The sequence below is a fragment of the Heloderma suspectum genome, chromosome Z (genome assembly GCF_057233095.1).
Source record: "Heloderma suspectum isolate Gila_16-S chromosome Z, 16-S_ref, whole genome shotgun sequence".
NCBI lineage: Eukaryota > Metazoa > Chordata > Lepidosauria > Squamata > Helodermatidae > Heloderma > Heloderma suspectum.
In genome coordinates this window covers 5,431,229-5,452,812 of record NC_139476.1, presented here as the reverse complement: position 1 = coordinate 5,452,812, position 21,584 = coordinate 5,431,229, and the positions used below count along the sequence as shown (strand labels likewise).

The 21,584-nt window shown below is 46.4% G+C and overlaps 1 protein-coding gene across 1 annotated transcript; it reads right to left on the bottom strand.

Annotated features, from left to right (window-relative positions):
* Positions 1–769: 769 nt before the first annotated feature.
* On the bottom strand, positions 770–13,943 carry LOC146333552 (vomeronasal type-2 receptor 26-like). Its single transcript, XM_084825653.1, has 7 exons — positions 13,814–13,943; positions 12,959–13,060; positions 8,240–8,297; positions 5,405–5,696; positions 4,252–5,109; positions 3,441–3,612; positions 770–1,683 (listed from the first exon to the last, which is right to left on the bottom strand). Exons 1-7 carry the CDS (start codon positions 13,941–13,943, stop codon positions 770–772), a joined length of 2,526 nt encoding a protein of 841 aa, XP_084681779.1.
* Positions 13,944–21,584: the final 7,641 nt, after the last annotated feature.

The following is a 21,584-nucleotide window of genomic DNA, read 5'->3' as shown; positions in this document are numbered from 1 at the left end:
TGTGCAATTCGTCTTTCTGACAGGGGAAGTCTCTACATTGCTGTTCCTGCCAAATTATGCTAGCTCAGCAAGACCATGAGACCACTTAGTCTGACCCCCGACATGGCTGCTACACAAGCACTTGTTAAATAAAAAAGGAACATTTCTTACAAATTATTGCATTATATTTTTAAAGTGTTAATTTGTTCAACATAAACAGGCCCCAGGAGCTCGGTGACTCGCCCCTTCACGCTCACACACTCACTAGATGAGCACTCGTTAAATAAAGAGGGACATTTATTGCAAATTATTGCACTGTATTTGGGCGTGTGTTAAAAGCATTAATTTATTCAATATAAACATTTAAAATATACCACAATTTTTGTTACCCTGTTTTGGCATTTCTTCCTTTTTTAATATATTGGAGCATCAAAAAAGGGAAGAGGCCCAGGCCTCTCTTGACCTCTCAGAGGGTCTGCGCAGGGGTGATAAAAACAGGTGGCAAAAGTGCAGGGAGTTTCTCAGGGCCTGAAATATAAACATGGCTAAAAATCGGAAACCCCACAGGTGGGATTGTTTTCCCCAACAGATAGTAGATCTAACGAATTCTTCAGCAGTCTGGAGTTTATGACTGATTTTTAGCTCCTAAAGACTGTCAAACTTTGCGCAGGAACAAATGACAAAATGGCCCTGACTGGCTTTTAAACTTTGATGCATAATTCCCCCTTTTCTTCCTTTAGATACATTTGAGGGGAGTTGTCACTGACTGGTTGAATGGGCGACCAACTGATTAGTTCGGTTCCGTGATTCTTTTCCTTATGAGATTATCTCTGCTGTTGAGCTGGGGCCTCAAAAGAATAACATAACATTTGGGGGCAAAGATGCCACCCAGAAGGCCAGCACCAGAGGCCAAGATGGAGAAGACCTCGACGGCCACCATGGACTTTGCCTTGGTGCTTAGGTAGGTTGGGACAAAGGAGACCCAAATACTGCAAAAGACCAGCATGCTGAAGGTGATGAACTTGGCTTCGTTAAAGCTGTCAGGCAATTTCCTTGCTAGGAAAGCCACCGTGAAGCTGATGAACACCAGGAGACCCATGTAGCCCAAGACAGTGTAAAACATGGTGGCTGAGCCTTCATTACATTCCACTATGATCTCTCCAGCCAGGGAATGGAAGTCCAGGTTTGGGAATGGGGGGGAGGTCAGCAGCCAGGCAGCACAGATAACAGCTTGGATGAGGGGACAGGCCAGGACAACAGAGTTTGCCAGTTGTCTTTCCAACAGTTTTCTTGCCATGTTTCCTGGCTTGGTGGCCATGAAGGCCAGAACCACCGTGACAGTTTTTGCCAAAATAGAACTAACGGCAACGGAGAAGACGATGCCAAAAGCAACTTGTCGGAGAAGACAGGTGAGCTTCCTGGGTTGACCGATGAAGAGGAAGGAGCAGAGGAAGCAGAGCAGGAGCGAGACAAGGAGGACGTAGGTGAGGAATCTGTTGTTGGCTCTGACGATTGGCGTATCACGGTATTTAATGAAGGTTGCAAGTATTAGAGAGGTGATAAGCGAGAGGAAAAGAGCAAGAGATACTAAAATAAACCCTAAAATGCCTTGATAGGAAAGGAAGTTGATGATCTTGGGGATACACCGGTTGTGGTTCTTGTTTGGTTGTTGATCCTCTGGGCATGGGGCACAGCGAGCTGCATCTGGAATGAACAACCACAGTTTATGTATCCGACACATGGCAGAAAGCTTCCTCTGAGGTGGTCAGTTCATCTCACTCCCAAGGAGATGGAATGATCCATTCTCCACATGCACTCTACATCTTGTTTGTGATCGGAGGACTTGGCATTGCTGGGAGGAGTTCGACATGACAGGCAGTTTGACAGAAAGTAAGCTTTGGGAGAGATGTGTTTTAGGAGCTGAATGTCATGACATGCCAGGGGATTCCTCCTCAGAGCAGGACCCAGAGCCCCCAGGAATCGCGGAGCCTCTACCTGGCCCATGCAGGCAAGACTCAACAAGATGTTCCTGTTTAGATCAGCCCATTATTTGGTACCATGAGGGCCTGGATACATACTTCGTTGTTAGGAGAAGGTCCATCGCTGAGTGGCAGCGCACATGGTTTGCATGCAGGCAGTCCCAGTTTGTTCCCTGCATCTTCCAGGTAAGACTGGGAGAGAGCCCAGCCTGGAAATCTGGAGATAAGTGGCCTGAAATTCTGAAGAGTCACTAATAGTAAACAACATGCAGATCAATGGACCTCTGGTCCGATTCAGTATGTAAGGCAGCATCCTAGCTGCCAGAAGGTCTGAAGGATTTTTGCTCATAATTGTTGATCATTATTTGCTTCATATTATTGTTGTTAGCTAAAGAGAACCTAAAACATCCTATGTATTTCGCAAGGAAATAAAAGGCCTGAGACTAGTAAAGCAAAATACAGATGTCTCTGTTCAATCTCCCATTACCACCATGAATACACACACACACACACACACACCCCAGTCCATGCACAACAACCATGTCTTGCATGCTTTGACAGGTTTGGGGATTCTTCTGCAAGAACTTGCCTTTTTGGTTAGAAATGGTCCCTTCTGGACAAGGAATGCATTCGTAGCAACAAGCGTCCTTCCCCTCCGGAACTTTTCTACTGTGCCCTGGGAGGCAACGCTCCACACACCGAGAAAATGGCAGCGTCTGAAATGGAAGACATTTCTCCTTGGGAGAAATATTGGCGGTCCAGTGCTTGACCGGAATGTCCGTTGAGCAGATGTGAGCAGGGATTCTCTATAGGGTTTGGTTAGAGAGAGTTCATAATGGAACAGATTTCCACAGCTATTGTCCTTATTGCTACTGATCAAAAGTCATTGGGCAGCTGTTCCATCTGTCTCCCTATCCACAGCTAGGCAGCTGTCTCCCTATCCACTTTCTCCACACCATGCATAATTTTGTACTCCTCTATCATGTCTGCCCTTACCCTTGTTTTTTCCAAGCTGAACAATCCCGGCTGTTGTAACCTTCTCTCATAGGGGAGTTGCTCCAGTCCCTTAATCATTTCAATTGCCATTCTCTACATTTTTCCCAACTCTACAATATCTTTTAGTAGGTGTGGTGACCAGAACTGTGCAGTCTTCTTCTGACCACCGTATAATCTCTAAAGGAGGGAAGGAGGGAATAGATATCCAATGTCTCTTGATCAGTAGCACTAAGAACCCCCTGTCTAGAAGCACCCATAGTGGTAAGCAGACTGAAGAAGCAGAGGGGAAACACAGGAATGTTACAAAGGGAAGATATCATGATAATGACCCCCCTAAAATTCCATGAGGGAGGCAGGGCGATTGCACGGAAGTAGCCTCCTCTGGAAACACCGTTTGTTTCATTCAACCTTAACCCTGGCATCTGTTCCTCATCCACACCTTGTTAGCCCACACAATGGCATCGGGATTAATTTGGAAATTTTTGCCTGCAGGAGCGTCTCCATCCATCCACCCGACTTTCCTTTGAGCCACTGAGTTATTGGGGAAGATGACCCAGTTAAGGATGTCAAATTTGGCAGATTTCATCCTGTTCTCTAAAAAAGAGATTTCCTCCCCAGCACTGTTATTGAAGCGGATATTCCTCAAAGAGGCATGGATCTGAAATAAAAGGTTGTGAAAGAAGAAATGAGTGGAACTTAAAATTTAACCAACCAAGGGCAACCATAATTCTTCTATGTTTCTGAAGTGGAGCGAAGGGAAGGACAGGTATATTAAGTTCTAAGATTTGACAACCAGAAGTGCTTCCAGGTGAAACATTTATCCTACAATCCTGCAACTGTAATTATACTGGGGGTACAGATGCCATTGTCTTCCATTGGTAACCTTCCCCTGGTTTCCCTCTGTCTCTCCATCATTTTTCTGACCACAGAAGATCCGTTAAGGAGGGAACAGCTGCACTAGGAACTATCCACCTGAAACCTCTCAATACGAGTGAAGCAGCAGCTAGTTGCTGACAACCATGTAGTCCAGGACCTCTAATGCACACAAGCAATTGTCTTGTATTCATAAATGGAGAAGCAAATCTCTTTTTTAAAAGATTAGCTACCGGTTTTTAGGAAATGGAGAATTAGTGCAAGGATTGGCTGCACTGTGAGAGAAGGAGAAGCCTTTGGAAAATATACATCTGCTTTTGGAGTCTAATATTGCCCAAAGCAAATACAAATAAAAAGCAAAAGTGAAATTTGAATAGCTGAATAACATGTCATAGAGAGAGGTGGATCTGGGGTTGGACGTTACCTGCCAGGGCTTCACCTTCAGATGTACTGGGCTCTTTCTGTCCCACGTCACGACACGTTTTGATAGCAATGTGTACATGGCATGTAACGCATGTGCCACGGAATAGACGGCATTGTAGATGCTGTAGCTGTTGCCAGTCATGCTCGCTTCAAAGACCGAGTCTGGCAGGACCTCTAGCTTCTCCTCCCCAGTACAGACTCTCCTGCCATTCAAGGAGGTGAGACGTGGTTTCAAAACCTCACAGTCAAACACAACTTCCCACCAGTCTGGGAGAAAGGTGTCTCCCCTGGGCTGGTATGGATCTAAAGCCCAAAGACAATCTTTGAATCCTGGCACGTCGCTTGTGTGCACTGTGAAGGACAAAGCACCATGGAAAGATTTTAGTTTCCACCAGTCATAGCGGTATCCAAGGACAGCACATTCCCACTGAGTGGTCAGGATCCAAACCTTCCCTGATGAAGTACTGGTCTGCTCTTCATACAAAGAGAATGGCAGCATTAAGTCTTGCATGGCTTTGGAGTCCCCAGAGACTATCACCACCTGGGCGTCACTCTCCAAAACCGTCAAAATGAAATCCAGTTGTTTATTTGTAAGCTCATTGAATATTGAGATGCGAAGAAAGATGGTTTTAGTGAAATGTACACAGATGTCATTCTGGGTGAGGACTGCTTTCAGACTACGGATGAAATTTTCCCCGTTCTCATTTGCCAGAGCAATGATCCCAATCCAGTTCCACTGGAAATGCAGGAGTAGCCGGACTAAGCCCATGTTTTGTGTGTGATACTTCGGGTCAATCTGGTAGAAGGCAGGGAAAAGAGCGGCGTCACCCATAACAGAGTCGAAGGACTGGTAACCTAACTGAAAGAACAAAGGTAGATTTAGATAGCTGGATGGCAGGCAGGCAGGCAGGCAGGCAGGCTGGCAGGTAGGCAGGCAGACATATAGATGATAGATAGATTTTATTTGCATCAGCCAAAGGTGGATGGAGTTTTAAAAACAAGCAGAAATGAAAAATAGTTGACTAGCAGCAGTCTTATATGCTATCCATACATAAAGCAAAAGACTGATTCATCCATCCTTAGCTTTACAGCAAACTAGAGTGCCTTCTTGCAGATTTTGCAACCCATCTTCCCCCAATACATATCCATCCTACCTGGGGAATCTTGAAGTTGCCCAGGAGAGATGCCATCTGGTTTGAGATTTTGGAGTCAAGACCTCCAACCACAGCTAACAGGGTCTCCTGCTCGTCACATTTGTAGTTAGGAGACATTCTCCCCCGCGTGGAGAGCAGAGACAGGCTGACGTCTTGGACCATACTTGCGTAGATGCTGTCTTCATAGATGCGGAAGCCCAGCGTGACGTTGGGAAGTAGATCTGGATCCTTGTTGAGCTCTGTGACGGCGAACGCCAAGGCCAGGATTTGCTGGTAGTTCTTGGGGATGGGTCTGCAACGAGAGATTCAAGTTCTAGGCAGGATGCCAAACGAATGGCAGAAGAGTGGATCGTGATGACGTCCATCTTATTCAACACCCTCCTGCCCCCTTTCACAGAGACAAAACACTTTAGGATTTAATTCCACAAACCATTGAATTCTGTAATGAAAGCAGCAGTTTAAAGTGCAATCCTAATTCTCATTAATTCAGACGTAAGGTCCTTGAACTTGCATGCTACTTAATCTCAGCAAATTAAAGGTGTCAGGTGAAACAAATACAAGAGAGTGATATTCATATACATTCTCGCATGTTTGTGTGTTTGTATGTGTGTGTCTGTGTGTGAGTGCCATGTAGATGACATCTCTCTCTCACACACACACCAACACATAAACACCCAAAGAGTTTGTATGAGCAGAAGTAGAAAGTGCTTTTGCACAGAATAAAATCAGCACTGATTAATCAAGAGCATCACAAATCAATACTGGTAGTCCTGAGATGAGACTTCAAGTCAACGGTAGAGAAGGGGGGGGCTGGCATGATCCAAGTAAAGATATACACTTTATACCCTATGATTTAAGCACAGAGATTCAATGGGGTGGTTGGAGCAGGAGAAAGAGAAGCTGTGACCCTCGAGATGTTCTGGGACTACAACTCTCATCACCCCTTACCATTGGCCACCGTTTCTGGGGCTGGTGGGAGTTGGTTTCCAACATCTGGAGAGTGTCAGATTGGGGAAAGAAGGCTGTGGTGGATTCTTTGACGTCAGGAGACATGTCAGCACTGAGGCTCAGCTAGCCAAGATTGGTGGGAGATCTTATGGTCAAACCAAAGACCTTCTTCCCACAGTGCAGAGTGAAACTGCAGAATCTGTGAGACCACATGTAGAATCATGGAGTTGGAAAAGACCATGGAGGTCATCTAGATCATCACAGCATCTCTGATGGATGGCCATCTAGCCTCTTAAAGACCGCCAGTGAAGGAGAGTCCACCACCACCTGCTAAGGACATCTGTTCCACCATCAAACAGCTCTCATCGTTAGGAGGCTGTTCCTAATGTTTAGCTGAAATCTGCTTCCCTGCAATTTTCACCCACCTCTTCGAGTCCCTGCCCTCTGAAGCAACAGAGAACAATTCTGCTCCATCTTCTGCATGACAGCCCTTTGTGCAATCACAGCAGCCACACAAACGTAGTGAGCTTTAAGTGGAGATTAGACAAATTCATGGAGGATAAGGTTATGAGTAGCTGTGCTCTCTCTGTCTCTCTCCCCCCCCACACACACAGATAGAGCTATATGGTTATACATTAGTTCCAGTATCAGAGGCAGTATACTGGGAACATGAGCAGGGGGATGCTATTGTCCATTTTGTGGACTTTCCATTGCAACATGAGGCTGGCCACTGTGAGAACTGGATGCTAGACTAGAGAAGTGTTTGTTCTGATCCAGCAGGGCGCTCTTACATCCCTGTTCTACTCCAGGGCAGTCCCCTGAAACAGAGCAACCAAGAAATACTCACTGAGAAAACGTGTCCCAGTCGATGGGGGATTCCTTTAATGGGAACAGTACATATACAGTAGTGGAGAGAGGCAAATTCCCGCCAACAATGAGATCTCCTGGCTTGTAATAATCTTCCTGGACTGGGAAAGGTCTGGCCAGGAGGCAATTGGGGCTCAGCGGCAACTGGAGGGATTGAAGCAGAGGCCAAAACAATGCAAGCAGCCAAATCATCAGCGATACAAGGAGACCTTTCTTTGTAGGCCACCTACCAAATAGAGCAGTCAGAAAGTGCTTGGCTTGAGACCCAGTCCAGCCTAGTGCACAGTTTCCAGCTGTGGGGTTAGCTCTGAAGCATAAGCATTCAGACCTCATCTTTAGCCCAACTCTGAAGTGACCAGGATGTATTTATACCACCTGGCATATATGTTTTTGTCCTGAATTTCTTTGTTATTGACTTCAGGGTTGGCCTTGGAACATCCACAGGGGTTTAGCAACAATTACTGTTCTTTTCTGTTTAAAGGGAATAATTATTGCAGAGGAGAAAAATGATCCCATTCTTTCAGTGCTGGATTCTCTCTTAGCATCCTGGCAGGAGGAAAACCCATTTGCAAGAAAGCACTTCGGTCATTTTGGCTTGGCTGCTGAACACATGGGGTCAAAGAGTCTGAACAAGGGGATATTGGAGGTCATCTAGTCCATCCATCTGTTCCCTGCAGGACATCATGCAACTACAGCATTCCTGGCAGATGGCTGTCCAGCCTGTACTTAAGGACCTCCAGTGACAGAGATCCCCACCCCACCCCTCTAGGTCTTTGGTCCCATTGTCCAACTGCTCATCTCATGAAGAAATTTCTCCTAAAGTTCAGCCCAACTCTCCCCTTCTGGAACACAAGCCCTTTCGTTCTTTGCCCTTTAGGGCAGCCAAGACCATGCCTTCACCCTCTTCTACTTGTCAAACCTCCCAGGATTTGAAGAAGTCCAACTGTTGTTCTTCCTTCCCCTTAGTTTCTCTTCTGCACATTCAGTATCCCAAGTTCCTTCAACTTTTCCTCCTTTTACTTGTTTTTCACACCTCTGACGATCTTCACTGCCCTCCTCTGTGTAACTTTCATAAGCCCTATTGGATTGCATAAGCCCTATTGAGAGCCAGTGTGGTATAGTGGCTAGAGTGCTGGACTGGGAGTTGGGAGATCCGGGTTCTAGTCCCCACTCAGCCATGGAAGCTCACTGGGTGACTTTGGGCCAGTCACACATTCACACCAACCTACCTCACAGGGTTGTTGTTGTGAGGATAAAATGGAGGAAGGAAGAGGATCATGTATGCTGCCTTGAGTTCCTTGGAGGAAAAAAGGCGGGATATAAATGCAATAAATAAATAAAATAAAAATAAATAATTCAGCGGGACTTACTTCTGAGTAGGCATGCTGTGTATCAGAATGCATGACACCTCAGATGGAAAGGAATGTGTTTTGGGGGGGGCAGGGGGTCCTGAAACTAAAATAGAGGTGTACAAAGTAACACAGAGCCATGCTACAGTTCCTTTCAATTAAATATTGCTAAGTGGCAGAAAACAACAAACCGGGAGGGGGGGGGACACACACGTGCACGCACACACACACACCCAATTGGGAACCTCAAAAAAGGCAAGAAAGGAAAGCAGGAAATGAGAGGAATTATTTTTCTTGAAGTTCAACACATTTTGGGGCCAAAATGTGTTGAACCACAATAAAAAATATTTCCTCTCACTGATCCCATTGCTTTTGGGTGCCCCCCCCCCATTTTTCCTTGAGAGTTGGGAATAGCTATCAAGCTATTGATACTATATGGTTTGAGAAGCAGATAAATTCCCAGGGTTGTGGGTTTTTTTGAAAACAGAAGAGGGATACATTCCATTTTACCTTCACAAGGGGAAAAAAGTAGAACCAGAAGTTCATTTCAAAGTATTGTATTTCACGAGATTAGTTTTGTAATTTCAACCTTTCCATTGGTAAGCTGGTATTTTGAGATGTTTGTTTTAAAAGCCCTCTTTCACGTCTTGTAAAATTTACCTATGATTTATTTTACAGCATTACTTCTAAACCTTCCTTCATCTGCCTCAAATACAGGCTTAACCTGGCACTGAAAAGATTGAAATTGTGACAGATGTCTTTCTTTGGGGAGGTGTTCCAAAGTTATGGCGCACCATAGAAAAACCCCTCACCGACCTTAGTAGAAAGATAACTTCTTAGAAGATACATAAAGTGTGGTGCCCAGAACTGGACACAGTACTCCAGCTGAGGCCTAACCAGTGCTGGAAGCTATGCTTCTATTAATGTAGCCCAAAAGAGCATTTGCCTTTTTTGCAGCCATATTCCATTGTTGCCTCATATTCAGCTTGTGATTGACAACAGTTCCAAGATCCTTCTCACTTGTAGTGTTGTTGAGCCAGGTATCCCCCATCTTGTAACTGTGCATTTGGTTTCTTTTTCCTAAGTGCAGAACTTGGCATTTATCCCTATTAAATTTCATTCTGTTGTTTTCTGCCCAGTGCTCCAATCTATCAAGATCACTTTGAATTTTGTTTCTGTCTTCCAAAGTATTAGCTATCCTGCCCAATTTTGTGTCATTTGCAGATTTGATCAGCATTGCCTGCACCTCCTCCTCCAAGTCATTAAAAACAATGTTGAAGAGCACTGGGCCCAGGACTGAGCCCTGCGGTACCCCACTCGTTACCTCTCCCCAGTTGGAGAAGGTCCCATTGATAAGCACTCTTTGAGTCCGATGCTGTAGCCAACTGTGGATCCACTGGATCGTTGTTTTATCTAGCCCACTTTGAGCTAGTTTGCTCATCAGGATATCATGGGGGACTTTGTTGAAAGCTTTGCTGAAGTCGAGATATATTATGTCTACAGCATTCCCATGGTCCACAAGGGAGGTTACTTGATCAAAAAATTAGATCAGATTCATCTGGCAGGACTTGTTCTTGACAAATCCATGTTGGCTTGGTGTAATCACTGCATTGTTTTCAAGGTGCTTCCAGATGGATTGCTTTATTATCTGCTCCAGAATTTTCCCAGGGATTGATGTCAGACTGACTGGTCTGTAGTTCCCAGGTTCCTCCTTTTTACCCTTTTTGAAGATAGGGACCACATTAGCCCTCCTCCAGTCATCTGGCACTTCCCCTGTCCTCCATGATTTCTCAAAGAGAATAGACAGAGGTTCTGAGAGTTCTTCTGCCAGTTTCTTTATTACTCTAGGATGCAGTTCATCTGGCCCTGGAGATTTGAACTCATTCAAAGTCATTAGGTGTTCCTTGACCATATACCTGTCAATCTCAAGCTGCAATCCTGCCCCTTCAGCCTGTACTTTGCCTTTGCCAGGGGGGTCATAGACCCTCTTTTGGGAGAAGACTGAGCCAAAGTAGGAACTGAGCACCTCTGCCTTTTCTTTGTCATCTGTTATCGTTTTGCCATCCTTATTTAATAGCTGAACCACCATTTCTTTCCTCTGCCTTTTACTATGCACGTAGGGTTGGCGGACAATTTCTCCCCGAAACTTCGGGGGGCCGAGCGCCAATGTGTTTGGCCCCCCGAACAAGTTTCGGGGAGAAATCCTCCGCACCCCCCGCACCCCGCACCCCCCCCCCGGGACAGGACTTACCTTCGCCGAATGTCCCTCCCGGCGGCGGGTCCGGCCGGTGGTTCGGCGGTTGTTCGAGCGGCTGCCGCCGCCGCCATTGCAATAAAAGAAAAAAAAAAGCCCCCTGATAGGCTACGTGACGATTCACGTAGCCTATCACGGCTAGATTTGCAAAGTCAGCCGTGATAGGCTACGTCAATCGTCACGTAGCCTATCACGGGTGACTTTAAAAAAAAAAAGTGTGTACGGATAATGGCGGCCCCCATAGGGAGCCGCCATTCCCGTTCCTTATTTGGTCGCTGTAGTCTACGTAAATGTTTACGTAGACTACGGCGAAAATAAGGGCAACGCTATTTGCGTTGCCCTTATTTTCGCCGTAGTCTACGTAAACATTTACGTAGACTACAGCGACTAAATAAGGAACGCGAATGGCGGCTCCCTATGGGGGCCGCCATTAGCGTACGCGCCGTGATACTCTCTCTCTCTCTCTCTCTCATTAGCGTACGCGCCTAGCCGTGATAGGCTACGTGAATCGTCACGTAGCCTATCAGGGGGCTTTTTTCTTTTTTTTTTTAACTTTCGCGTTAGCGGCCGGGTGAGGCGGGAAGCCTCCTCCCCGGCCTGAATTTCGGCTGGGCCGAGGTGGGAAGCCTCCCCCCCCCCGGCCGGAACTTCGTGGGGGGAGCAGCGAAGCGCCTCCCCCCCCACCGCGAACGTCCTTCGAGGACAGGTAAGTGACTTTCGTCCACCCCTATATGCACGTAGCTGAAGAAAACCTTTTTGTTGTTTTTAGCATCCCTCGCTAACCTCAGCTCATTCTCAGCTTTAGCCTTCCTGCCGCCATCCCTGCAGTTCTGTGCTACCTGCCTGTACTCTTCCTTTGTTACTTGGCCTTCTTTCCACTTCCCATATGTGTCCTTTTTTGTTTTCAGGTCATCTCTAAGCTTTTTGTGAAGCCACATTGGCTTCTTCTCTTGTCTTCCACCTTTTCTTCTTGTTGGAATGGTTTGTAATTGTGCCTTGAGAATTTCCTTTTTTAAAAGCTCCCACCCATTTTGGACTCCTTTTCCCATTAGCGTCGCTTGCCATGGGACCTTACTGATCATTGTTCTGAGTTTATTAAAATCAGCTTTCCTAAAATCCAGGGTACGCATTTGACTACACTCGGCTTTTGCTTCCCTTAGAACCCAGAACTCAAGTACAACATGGTCGCTTTCCCCCAGAGTTTCTGTAACTGCTGCTTTATTAGCAGTTAGATGACCCCAGGTTCTAGTATTTTGAGAAAGATAGAAAAATGTCTCCCCATCCATTTTCTCCACGCCATGCATAATTTTGTACTCCTCTATCATGTCCCCCTTACCCTCGTTTTTTCCAAGCTGAACAATCCCGGCTGTTGTAACCTTCTCTCATAGGGGAGTTGCTCCAGTCCCTTGATCATTTCAATTGCCCTTCTCTGCATTTTTCCCAACTCTACAATATCTTTTATTAGGTGTGGTGACCAGAACTGTGCACACTTCTTCTGACCACTGTATAATCTCTAAAGGAGGGAAGGATGTAATAGATATCCAATGTTCCATCCAATATCCAAAGGATGGAAAAGATATCCAGTATCAGTAGCACTAAGAACTCCCTCTCTAGAAGCACCCATTGTGGTAAGAAGACTGAAGAAGCAGAGGAGAAAGAGAAGCTGTGACCTTTGAGATGTTCTGGGACTACAACTCTCATCACCCCTTACCATTGGCCACCGTTTCTGGGGCTGGTGGGAGTTGGTTTCCAACATCTGGAGAGTGTCAGATTGGGGAAAGAAGGCTGTGGTGGATTCTTTGATGTCAGGAGACATGTCAGCACTGAGGCTCAGCTAGCCAAGATTGGTGGGAGATCTTATGGTCAAACCAAAGACCTTCTTCCCACAGTGCAGAGTGAAACTGCAGAATCTGCGAGACCAGATGTAGAATCATAGAGTTGGAAAAGACCATGGAGGTCATCTAGATCATCACAGCATCTCTGATGGATGGCCATCTAGCCTCTTAAAGACCGCCAGTGAAGGAGAGTCCACCACCACCTGCTAAGGACGTCTGTTCCACCATCAAACAGCTCTCATCGTTAGGAGGCTGTTCCTAATGTTTAGCTGAAATCTGCTTCCCTGCAATTTTCACCCACCTCTTCGAGTCCCTGCCCTCTGAAGCAACAGAGAACAATTCTGCTCCATCTTCTGCATGACGGCCCTTTGTGCAATCACAGCAGCCACACAAACGTAGTGAGCTTTAAGTGGAGATTAGACAAATTCATGGAGGATAAGGTTATGAATGGCTGCTCGCTCTCTCTCTCTCTCTCTCTCTCTCTCTCTCACACACACACACACACACACACACACAGGTAGAGCTATATGGTTATACATTAGTTCCAGTATCAGAGGCAGTATACTGGGAACATGAGCAGGGGGATGCTATTGTCCATTTTGTGGACTTTCCATTGCAACATGAGGCTGGCCACTGTGAGAACTGGATGCTAGACTAGAGAAGTGTTTGTTCTGATCCAGCAGGGCGCTCTTACATCCCTGTTCTACTCCAGGGCAGTCCCCTGAAACAGAGCAACCAAGAAATACTCACTGAGAAAACGTGTCCCAGTCGATGGGGGATTCCTTTAAAGGGGCCAATACATATACAGTAGTGGAGAGGGGCAAATTCCCGCCAACAATGAGATCTCCTGGCTTGTAATAATCTTCCTGGACTGGGAAAGGTCTGGCCAGGAGGCAATTGGGGCTCAGCGGCAACTGGAGGGATTGAAGCAGAGGCCAAAACGATGCAAGCAGCCAAATCATCAGCGATACAAGGAGACCTTTCTTTGTAGGCCACTTACCAGGTAGAGCACTTGAGCATCTCTATTCTACACCAATGTAGTGCCCTGAAATAAAACTAGCAAGAAACACTCACTGGGAAAAAGAGTCCCATTCGAGAGGGGATTCCTTTAAATGAAACGGTATGACCAAGGAAAAGGTGAGAGGCAAATTCCCACCGAGAATGAGATCTCCTGGCTTGTAATAATCTTTCTGGACCCGGAAAGGTCTGGTCATGATGCAGTTGGGGCTCAGCGCCATCTGGAGGGACTGAGGCAGAAGCCCAAGCAACACCAGCAACCCAATCATCGGCAATGCAAGGGGGCCTTTCTTCATAGACCACCAACCAAATTGAGCAGACAGAAGGAGCTTGGCATGAGACCCAGTCCAGCCTAGTGCACAGTTTCCAGCTGTGGGATTAGCTCTGAAGGGTAAGCATTCAGACCTCATCTTTAGCCCAACTCTGAAGGGACCAGGATGTATTTATAGCATCTGGCATATATGTTTTTGTCCTGAGTTTCTTTGTTAGTGACTTCAGGGTTGCCCTTTGGAAATCCACAGAGGTTTAGCAACGATTACTGTTCTTTTCTTTTTAAAGGGAATAATTATTGCAGAGGAGAAAAATGATCCCATTCTTTCAGTGCTGGATTCTCTCTTAGCATCCCAGCAGAAGGAAAACACATCTGCAAGAAAACACTGGGGTAATTCTTGGCTTGGGTGCTGAACACATGGGGTCAAAGAGTCTGAACAAGGGGATCGTGGAGGTCATCTAGTCCACCCCTCTGCTCCCTGCAGGACAAATTGCAACTACCGCATTCCTGGCAGATGGCTGTCCAGCCTCTACTTGAGGAACTCCAGGGACACAGATCCCCACCCCTCTTGGTCTTTGCTCCCACTGTCCAGCTGCTCTTCTCATGAAGATATCTCTCTTAAGGTTCAGCTCAAACCTCCCCTCCTGGAGTACAAGCCCTCTAGTCCTTCGCCCTCTAGGGCAGCCGAGACCATGCCTTCACCCTCTTCTACTTGACAAACCTCCCAGGATTTGCAGAAGTCCAACGGGTGTTCCTCCCTTCCCTTAGTTTCTCTTCTGCACATTCAATATCCCAGGGTCCCTCAACCTTTCCTCCTATGACTTGTTTTTCACACCTCTGATGATCTTCACGGCCCTCCTCTGCAGCGTGAAGAGCCCACCAAGAGAATGAACACGCTTACACTTATCAAGGAGTAAGCCCTATTGGACTCAGAGGGACTTACTTCGGAGTAGGCACGCTGTGCATCCCAATGCATGACACCGCAGATGGAAAGAAATGTTTTTTGGGGGCAGGGGGTTCTGAAACTAAAATAGAGGTGTACAAAGTAACACAGCCATGCTACAGTTTCTTTCAATTAAATATTGCTAAGTGGCAGAAAACAACAAACCGGGGTGGGGGGGACACACGCACGCGCACACGCACACACACTTGGGAACCTCAAAAAAGGCCAGAAAGGAAAGCAGGAAATGAGAGGAATTATTTTGGGAGGTCAAAATGTGTTGAACCACAATTTTAAAAATTCCTCTCATTGATCCCATTGCTTTTGGGTGCCCCCCCCCCCATTTTTCCTTGATTGCTGGGAATAGCTATCAAGCCACTATATGGTTTGAGAAGCAGATAAATTCCCAGGGTTGTGGGTTTTTTGAAAACAGAAGAGGGATACATTTATTTATTTATACCCTGCCTTTTTTCCTCTTGCAAGGAACCCAAGGCGGCTTACATTATCCTCCTCCTCTCCATTTTATCCTCACAACAACAACCCTGTGAGGTGGGTTGGGCTGAGAGTCTGTGACTGGCCCAAAGTCACCCAGTGAGCTTCCGTGGCCGAGTGGGGACTAGAACCCGGATCTCCCAGCTCCCAGTCCAACACTCTAGCCACTACACCACGCTGGCTCTCATTCCATTTTACCTTCACAAGGGAAAAAAAGTAGAACCAGAAGTTCATTTCAAAATATTGTATGTCACGAGATTAGTTTTGTAATTTCAGCCTTTCCATTGGTAAGCTGGTGTTCTGAGATGTTTCTTTTAAAAGCCCTCTTTCACGTCTTGTAAAATTTACCTATGATTTATTTTACAGTATTACTTAAACCTTCCTTCATCTGCCTCAAATACAGGCTTAACCTGGCACTGAAAAGAGTGTAGCTGTGACAGATGTCTTTCTTTGGGGAGGTGTTCCAAAGTTACAGCACGCCACAGAAAAACCCCGCAGCTTTGTAGACAGACAACTTCTTAGAAGACACAAAGAATCATAGCAAAACCTTTTGCCATTCAAAATGGAAAGTCACTGTGCTTAGCCTTAAAAAATGCCTGTTGTATGGAAACGTGATGGCAGTACGGAAACATCTTTGAAACATGTCGATTGCATTTGACTGAAATAAATCAGAGTGAAGAAAACACGTCTTGGAAGTACGTCGATTGCATTTGACTGAAATAAATCGGAGTGAAGAAAACACGTCTTGGAAGTACGTCGACTGCATTTGACTGAAATAAATCAGAGTGAAGAAAACACGTCTTGGAAGTACGTCGATTGCATTTGACTGAAATAAATCAGAGTGAAGAAAACGTGTTTTCTTGACCCCCATTGCTTTTGCCCCTACCCATCTCCACGTTTCTCGCCCTCCAGTCAGTGCAACTGTTGCTCTGCATAAGGGGAGACGGAGTGGTCCCAGGTAAAGGAGGGGACATTGGGTGAAACCAGGTATCCTTGTCCCTGTGTCTACCTCATGTTTTATTATTGATTACCACAGCAAGATGTGGTGCTCAGCATGAAGCGAAATGGAACACGGGTCCCCCACACAGGCTCGGCCGCTGTAGTGCCATGATATGACCAATTACCACAGAGTGCAGACAGATGACTGCCTCTTTCTGTACCTAAACGTTGTTACAGATTTTTACCTCCTGAAGACTGTCAACATGCACGCAGGAACAGATGACCAAAGGGCTCTGTGGAGAAACGCTGTGAATATAATGGCTTGTGTCTGTTCTGCAATGTTGAAATGCCTCATGTTTGGCTGCAGCCCTCAGAGCAGCAGAGCAGGCCAGAGGCCAGCTTTGCTACTGCGTATGGAGTTGTGGTTCCCACGGCTACGGCACCTTACGAGGGGAGGCTTTGGGCAGGTCGAAACACTGAGGGGGGAACTGCCTTTGTTTTGGTTGGTCAGGTGGGTCTGCAAAGCTTCTTGGCTGTTGTGGGTTCCATGGGGAACATGACTGGTCGAGAGTTTTTAAAGGTCAGGGGGAGTCTGCTAGTCAGCTAGGGACAGTTGGGAGATGGAGGGCGGGAGTTGGGGCAGCTGGTGGTTACATGGAGGGAGCACTGCTCAGGGGCGGGGGGCAGGAGCCCTGCTGGGCCCAGCCTGCAAATTCACGGAGGGCCTTAAGCTAAGACTTGACGTTATCTCCAGATGAAAGACACACAGATAAACAAACAAACAGGGTGGAAAGAGGGAGGCGTCCTTAGGGATGTGCGAACCTACTCTCACCTGGGCTCTCCGGGCGTCCGCTGAAGCGCCACCCCACGTGCCTCCCTGGACCTGCGCTCGAGGCCCAGGAGCTCGGTGAGTCGCCCCCTCGCACAGACTCCCACACACACACACACTAGACGAGCGCTTGTTAAATAAAGAGGGACATTTGTTACACATTATTGCACTGTATTTGGGCATGTGTTAAAAGCATTAATTTATTCAGTATAAAAATTTAAAATATACCACAATTTTTGTTACCCTGTTTTGGCATTTCTTCCTTTTTTAATATACTGGAGCATCAAAAAAGGGAAGAGGCGCAGGCCTCTCTTGACCTCTCAGAGGGTCTGCTCTGGGCTGATAAAACAGGTGGTAAAAGTGCAGGGAGTTTCTCAGGGCCTGAAATATAAACATGGCTAAAAATCGGAAACCCCACAGGTGGGATTGTTTTTCCCAACAGATAGTAGATCTAACAAATTCTTCAGCCGTCTGAAGTTTATGACTGATTTTTAGCTCCTAAAGACTGTCAAACTTTGCGCAGGAACAAATGACAAAATGGCCCTGTCTGGCTTTTAAACTTTGATGCATAATTCCCCCTTTTCTTCCTTTAGATACATTTGAGGGGAGTTGTCACTGACTGGTTGAGTGAGCGATCAACTGATTAGTTCGGTTCCGTGATTCTTTTCCTTATGAGATTATCTCTGCTGTTGAGCTGGGGCCTCAAAAGAATAACATAACATTTGGGGGCAAAGATGCCACCCAGAAGGCCAGCACCAGAGGCCAAGATGGAGAAGACCTCGACGGCCACCATGGACTTTGCCTTGGTGCTTAGGTAGGTTGGGACAAAGGAGACCCAAATACTGCAAAAGACCAGCATGCTGAAGGTGATGAACTTGGCTTCGTTAAAGCTGTCAGGCAATTTCCTTGCTAGGAAAGCCACCGTGAAGCTGATGAACACCAGGAGACCCATGTAGCCCAAGACAGTGTAAAACATGGTGGCTGAGCCTTCATTACATTCCATGACGATCTCTCCAGCCAGGGAATGGAAGTCCAGGTTTGGGAATGGGGGGGAGGTCAGCAGCCAGGCAGCACAGATAACAGCTTGGACGAGGGGACAGGCCAGGACAACGGAGTTTGCCAGTTGTCTTTCCAACAGTTTTCTTGCCATGTTTCCTGGCTTGGTGGCCATGAAGGCCAGAACCACCGTGACAGTTTTTGCCAAGATGGAAGAAATGGCAACGGAGAAGACGATGCCAAAAGCAACTTGTCGGAGAAGACAGGTGAGCTTCCTGGGCTGACCGATGAAGAGGAAGGAGCAGAGGAAGCAGAGCAGGAGCGAGACAAGGAGGACGTAGGTGAGGAATCTGTTGTTGGCTCTGACGATTGGCGTATCACGGTATTTAATGAAGGTTGCAAGTATTAGAGAGGTGATAAGCGAGAGGAAAAGAGCAATAGATACTAAAATAAACCCTAAAATGCCTTGATAGGAAAGGAAGTTGATGATCTTGGGGATACACCGGTTGCGGTTCTTGTTTGGTTGTTGATCCTCTGGGCATGGGGCACAGCGAGCTGCATCTGGAATGAACAACCACAGTTTATGTATCCGACACATGGCAGAAAGCTTCCTCTGAGGTGGTCAGTTCATCTCACTCCCAAGGAGATGGAATGATCCATTCTCCACATGCACTCTACATCTTGTTTGTGATCGGAGGACTTGGCATTGCTGGGAGGAGTTCGACATGACAGGCAGTTTGACAGAAAGTAAGCTTTGGGAGAGATGTGTTTTAGGAGCTGAATGTCATGTCCCTGCCAGGGGATTCCTCCTCAGAGCAGGACCCAGAGCCCACAGGAATCGCTGAGCCTCTACCTGGCCCATGCAGGCAAGACTCAACAAGATGTTCCTGTTTAGATCAGCCCATTATTTGGTACCATGAGGGCCTGGATACATACTTCGTTGTTAGGAGAAGGTCCATCGCTGAGTGACAGTGCACATGGTTTGCATGCAGGCAGTCCCAGTTTGATCCCTGCATCTTCCAGGCAGGGCTGGGAGAGAGCTGTGCCGGAAAATCTGGAGATAAGTGGTCTGAAATCCTGAAGAGCTGCTACCAGTCAGTGTAAGTAATATGCAGATGAATGAACCATTGTCTATTTTGGTATATAAGGTAGCTTCCTAGGTGCCAAAAGCTTTACAGGGTTTTTGCTCGTAATTGTTGTTGTTCAGTCGTGTCCCAATCTTCGTGACCCCATGGACCAGAGCACGCCAGGCCTTCCTGTCCTGCGCTCTCTCCCGGAGCGTGCTCAAGTTCATATTCATTGCATCGGTGATGCTATCTAGCCATCTCATCCTCTGCCACCCCCTTCTCCTTTTGCCTTCAGTCTTTCCCAGCATCAGGGTCTTTTCCAGAGAGCTTTCTCTTCGCATTAGGTGGCCAAAATATTTGAGCTTCAGCTTCAGTCTTTGTCCTTCCAATGAGCACTCAGGGTTGATTTCCTTTAGGATGGACTGATTTGACCTCCTTGCAGTCCAGGGGACTCGTAAGAGTCTTCTCCAGCACCACAGTTCGAAAGCATCAATTCTTCGGCGCTCAGCCTTCCTTATAGTCCAGCTCTCACAGCTATACATTACTACTGGGAAAACCATAGCTTTGATTAGATGGACCTTTGTGGGCAAGGTGATGTCTCTGCTTCTTACTATGCTGTCTAGGTTTGCCATAGCTTTCCTCCCAAGGAGCAAGCGTCTTTTAATTTCAGGGCTACAGTCACCGTCTGCGGTGATCTTGGAGCCCAAGAAAGTAAAATCTGTCACTGCTTCCATTTCTTCCCCTTCTATATGCCAGGAAGTGATGGGGCCAGATGCCATGATCTTCGTTTTTTTGATGTTGAGTTTCAAACCAGCTTTTGCACTCTCCTCTTTCACCCTCAACAAGAGGCTCTTTATATCCTCTTCTCTTTCTGCCATTAGGGTGGTATCGTCTGCATATCGGAGGTTGTTGATAATTCTCCTGGCAATCTTAATTCCGACCTGTGATTCATCCAACCTGGCGTTTCTCATGATGTTCTCTGCATATAAGTTAAATAAGCAGGGTGACAATATGCTGCCTTGTCGTACTCCTTTCCCAATTTTGAACCAATCGGTTGTTCCATGTCCAGTTCTTACTGTTGCTTCTTGACCCTCGTACAGGTTTCTCAGGAGACAAGTAAGGTGGTCTGGTACTCCCATCACTTTAAGAATTTGCCACAGTTTGTTGTGATCCACACAATCAAAGGCTTTAGCATAGTCAATGAAGCAGAAATAGACATTTTTCTGGAATTCTCTTGCTTTCTCCATGATCCAGCGAACGTTGGCGATTTGATCTCTAGTTCCTCTGCCTCTTCGAAACCCAGCTTGTACTTCCGGTAGTTCTCGGTTCGCATACTGCTGAAGCCTAGCTTGTAGGATGTTGAGCATCACCTTGCTGGCATGTGAAAGGAGCGCAATTGTGTGGTAGCTTGAACACTCTTTGGCGTTGCCCTTCTTTGCAATTGGAATGTAAACTGACCTTTTCCAGTCTTGTGGCCACTGTTGAGTGTTCCAGATTTGTTGGCATATTGAGTGCAGCACTTTAACAGCATCATCTTTTAGGATTTTAAAGAGCTCGGCTGGAATACTGTCATCTCCGCTAGCTTTGTTGTTACTAATGCTTCCTAAGGCCCACTTGACTTCACCCTCGAGGATGTTCGGCTCAAGTTCAGTGACCACACTATCATGGCTATCAGGGACATTCAGATCTTTCCTGTATAGTTCTTCTGTGTATTCTTTCCACCTCTTCTTAGTCTCATCTGCTTCTGTTAGGTCCCTGCCTTCTTTGTCCTTTATCATGCCCGTCTTTGCACAAAACGTTCCCTTGAGATCTCCAATTTTCTTGAAGAGATCTCTAGTCTTTCCCATTCTGTTGTTTTCCTCGATTTCTTTGCATTGTTCATTTAAGAAGGCCTTCTTGTCTCTCCTTGCTATTCTCTGGAACTCTGCATTCAGTTGGATATATCTTCCCCTTTCTCCCTTGCTTTTCACTTCCTTTCTTTCCTCAGCTACTTGTAAAGCCTCCTCAGACAGCCACTTGGCTTTCTTGCATTTCTTTTTCTTTGGGATGGATTGAGTTGCTGCCTCCTGAACAATGTTACGGACCACTGTCCATAGTTCCTCAGGCACTCTGTCTATCAGGTCTAATCCCTGAAATCTATTCCTCACCTCCACTGTATATTCATAAGGGATATGATTTAGGTCATACCTGAATGGTTTAGTGGTTTTCCCTACGTTCTTCAATTTAAGCTGAAATTTTGCAACAAGAAGCTCATGATCTGAGCCACAGTCAGCTCCAGGTCTTGTTTTGACTGACTGTATAGAACTTCTCCATCTTTGACTGCAAAGGACATAATCAATCTGATGTCGATATTGACCATCTGGTGATGTCCATGTG

Bases quoted from the DNA above. Each gene is read 5' to 3' on its own strand.
- LOC146333552 (XM_084825653.1), bottom strand. From the start codon at position 13,943: ATGATTGGGTTGCTGGTGTTGCTTGGGCTTCTGCCTCAGTCCCTCCAG. The intron at 13,061-13,813 runs GTGGGAATTTGC...CTCCACTTAAAG, and splicing joins GCCAGGAGATCTCATTCTCG to CTCACTACGTTTGTGTGGCT. The intron at 3,613-4,251 runs GTAACGTCCAAC...CTTTTATTTCAG, and splicing joins TGAAGGTGAAGCCCTGGCAG to ATCCATGCCTCTTTGAGGAA.